Here is a 4,155-nt window from a genome sequence, read left to right on the forward strand (position 1 = left end):
AAAATATGTAACAAATATATATATATATATATATATATATATATATATATATATATATTTATATATATATCCATAGTACATATTTTTACATGAATTGCACATTTTTACATGTCACCTGCTTCTTATATTTTTTATATTTTCAATTTCTTTCCACATTTAAAGTAGTTCATCTCGAGTTCGAAAATAATTAAATAAAAATTCTAAATAAACTATTGAAAAATAAAAATAAGTCTTGACAATTATATAAAATTTTGATATAAAGTGATGACCATGACCAAGATACTCATCAACAACTTTATTAATATTTGACTTCAAGTCGACATATTGTTTGTCCCTGTCTGCCACGAAAGCATAGGGTTGTTTTGAGAAATGCGTCGTGTGGAAGCATACATTCGAACTAAATAAAAATACAAAATAGAACAATGAAAAAAGAATAGAATAAGAATATGATAGAATGAGAGTGAGGCAATATGAATAAATATTTTAATATCAGATCTTGACCCGTCCAATTGTTGCGAATAAATTCCGTTCACAAGTGCACGTCCGATAAAGATCAAATTTGGGGACCTATTTTTAAATATTCAAGAAAAATCTACTAAGTGCCTTTAAAAATTATTCTCATACTTATTTCAGTATGTTCTTACTCTACGATTTATTCAAATTATCTATTTTATCGAAGGTAGAAACTTAAAATTTATGTTCAGAACAACTTTAATTTATATTTTGAAAAACTTACAATTTATATTTTTCTGAAAATAAAAATATTTTAAAAAATGTAATGTTAGAGATTTCAAAACATTATTGTGTTATAAATAATGACGTGGCATCATAATCTAATTAAATTATATATCAAACTAAACTCTAAAGAATAGGTATTTTCATCCAAATTTATTTATAATCTCACTTTCTTTCTACACACATTTTTTTATATTTTGCTTTTCTGGCCATCAAAGATTTTAGAGGATTATATTTTATTCTTAGAGATTTACATCTCTCCATCAAACACTCTCTCTGGTGTATATTTATATATATATATATATATAAAAGCAAAAAAAATGCTTCACACTCTTTAATCCCTCAACAAGAGAACCCATAAATCATGATTATATTTAGTTAATGGTCCAAAATTTGTTTTTTAAAAAAACATTTACACATTCCCAAACAATCTTACTCCACCTCTCCCACTATGTTCAACCTCAACAACTATAACATTTTTTGTTACTGCAGAACAACCAACACATTATACAGTACTGCACATTGTAGATTTGAAAATCTCAAAATCAATAATGTAAAATCGAATTAATTCTCCAAAAACATTTTCCATAACAAATTGGCTTATATATAATACCCCGTACATTAGAATGCTTCATGAGCGACAAACCAACTATAAAGGCACAAAATTAAAACATGCAACAAGAAGCAAGTAAAACATAAATAGATAAGTAACGATGAACCGCAAGTAAGGCAATGCCACCTACCTTAAACCAAGAATCATAATACCCTTCACAAATTCACTTCCAAAAACGTCGCAACTCACAAGCAACGCCTTTTCTTATCCCACTAATCTTTCCAATTCTGTGGAAAGAGGTTATTCCTCTCTCCAACATACTGTTGCAACATGCATCTCAATATAAAACAATAAAAAAAAAATCATGCTCCTCTCACATTTCTCGTGGCTTCTTAAAATACTTTTTCCATATATATTAATATATTTAATTTAATTGAAAATAATTCCAACGCATAAACTTACTTAAAATTACATTACATTACATGAATTTAAAGGAAAAATACTAATAAAAATATTACATTACACGAACTAATTAAAATAAAAATGATGATAATTAAAAACACAATATTATCTCAAACCTTAAGCAAACATATTTTATTCCCCAATTAATTATATTCAACCCTGAATAGGAACACTGTGAAGCACAACGGTCTCAACCGTTAAACCCGGTCCAAATCCAAACAAAACACCCCATTCAAACCCATCACCGGTTGTGTTTTTCCCTTCTTCTTTAGACTTTTTCCTCAACTCATCCAAAATAAATAGAACACAGGCGCTAGACATATTTCCATACTCACTAAGCACGTGTCGAGTGGATCGGAGTTTATCCTCTTTGAGCCGGAGTTTTTCTTCAACCTGGTCTAGTATAGCCGGTCCACCCGGATGTGCAACCCAAAAAATCGAATTCCAGTCAGTAATGCCAATAGGTGAAAAAGCTTCCACCAAACTCTTCTCAATGTTCTTCGAAATAATCCCTGGAACGTCCTTAAGAAGATGAAAAGTGAGCCCCACTTCACGGAGATGTCCATCAATCGCGCCATCAGAATCAGGAAGAATAGTTTGAGCGGCTGATACAATCTCAAAAATCGGACGCTCCACAGTTAAATCCGGATCAGCGCCGATAATCATTGCGGCGGCGCCGTCACCAAAAAGCGCCTGTCCAACTAGTGAGTCCAAATGAGTATCGGAGGGGCCACGGAAAGTAACGGCGGTGATTTCTGAACAAACGACAAGGACTCTAGCGTTTTTGTTATTCTCAGCAAGGTCTTTGGCTAAGCGGAGAACGGTGCCGCCGGCGAAGCAACCTTGTTGATACATCATGAGGCGTTTGACGGAGGGTTTAAGGCCTAAGAGTTTGGTGAGCTGGTAATCTGCTCCGGGCATGTCTACGCCTGATGTGGTGCAAAAAACGAGATGAGTGATTTTGGATTTTGGTTGGCCCCACTCGCTTATTGCTTTTTTTGCTGCTTCTTTGCCTAGCTTTGGAACTTCCACTACCACTATGTCTTGTCTTACGTCTAGCGATGGTGCCATGTAAGCACACATGTTTGTATTCTCTTTCAGAAATTCCTCTGTTAGGTGCATATATCGTTTCTTTATCATCGATTTCTCGCCTGAAAATTAATAGTCCATAACCTCTTTTGTAAGTCTCATTAGGAAAAATAATTAAACAAGTCAATATAAGACATTTATTTTCACATTTAAATATGCATTTCAGCTTTTAAAATACGTTTACATAAACCACTCGATCTATCAAAGTTTTTATGTTTTTGAACCAACCAAATTAGTTATATTTGGCGGTAATTCTATGTAATAATATCTAAAAATCTACATGGCAATGCAATTCTTACACTTAAGATCAATGTTATAAAAATGGGACCGATCAACGAACTGTTAAATCAAATTATTTTAATGATTTAAGGTGAGTCAATGGTAAATAATAAAAAATTACAAACATTAAATAATTTTAAAAGAAATACACATTTTAATTATATTAAATAAAAATACTACCACAATATAATACTAGATTATTTGTATTTTGGCACTTTCTAGATACCTCACAAGTGCCAAAAATTAATTAACCAGATCAAACTTTGAGTACTCTACCGATCCATCTTTGAGATGCAAGCACGTGAAAGTTGTAGCAACAAGTTTAAGAAACCTTCCCTTTCGTACTCTTAAGTTAAAATAAAAAGTTAAAAGGATTTATACATATAACATTGAAAAATTAATAAATTTTGATATTAGCAAAATTAAATTATCAATAATTGAATGAACTCAGGTATCAAAACTCTTATTTAACAAATTTTAATAGATATTATAATAATGTACATATAAATAAATAAATAAAATAAATTATTAATAAAAAAATTGATAGTACCAATATGTATTCTAGTTTTTATTGTACTATAGAAGTTGTGAAAATTATAATATAGTAAGAAAACATACACATGCGCTTGAATTTTTCCTTGAGGTCGGTCATGTGTTCGCTGTTGGTGATCCGGAAGTAGTAATCAGGATAGTCAGCTTGTGTTATGCAATTGGAGGGAGTGGCTGTGCCAAAAGCCAAGATAGTGGCAGGGCCATTGGAACGTTGTGCATTGCGAATCTCCTCCACGGTCACCATTTTGTGGAGGATTAAATTTGTTACTTACTAGAAGGGAACAAAAACTATATATGCAAATATATAGAAGGCTGATTTATATTATTATTATTATTATGATTGTGATAATAATAATAACAAACCAGATTTGGTGAGCTAAGAGAACTGGGAGAATTTGGAAGGGGAATCGGGTTTTTAATGTTGTTGATTTGGTGGATTCATAATGGGGAAATATAGGTACTTATAAATATAATAAATTTTATAT

General features: G+C 31.4%; 1 protein-coding gene across 1 annotated transcript; it reads right to left on the reverse strand.

Annotated features, from left to right (window-relative positions):
- Positions 1–1,673: 1,673 nt before the first annotated feature.
- Positions 1,674–4,155, reverse strand: LOC101514543 (chalcone synthase). The gene is made up of 2 exons (XM_004493039.4): positions 3,737–4,155; positions 1,674–2,901 (listed from the first exon to the last, which is right to left on the reverse strand). Exons 1-2 carry the CDS (start codon positions 3,912–3,914, stop codon positions 1,904–1,906), a joined length of 1,176 nt encoding a protein of 391 aa, XP_004493096.1. The 5' UTR covers positions 3,915–4,155; the 3' UTR covers positions 1,674–1,903.

Source organism: Cicer arietinum, chromosome 3 (assembly GCF_000331145.2).
Source record: "Cicer arietinum cultivar CDC Frontier isolate Library 1 chromosome 3, Cicar.CDCFrontier_v2.0, whole genome shotgun sequence".
Taxonomy (NCBI): domain Eukaryota; kingdom Viridiplantae; phylum Streptophyta; class Magnoliopsida; order Fabales; family Fabaceae; genus Cicer; species Cicer arietinum.

Excerpts from the sequence above, each read along its gene's own strand:
- LOC101514543 (XM_004493039.4), bottom strand. The coding sequence starts at position 3,914 with ATGGTGACCGTGGAGGAGATTCGCAATGCACAACGTTCCAATGGCCCT. Across the intron at positions 2,902-3,736 it reads GGAAAAATTCAAGCGCATGT|GCGAGAAATCGATGATAAAG; the intron begins GTATGTTTTCTT and ends ATTAATTTTCAG.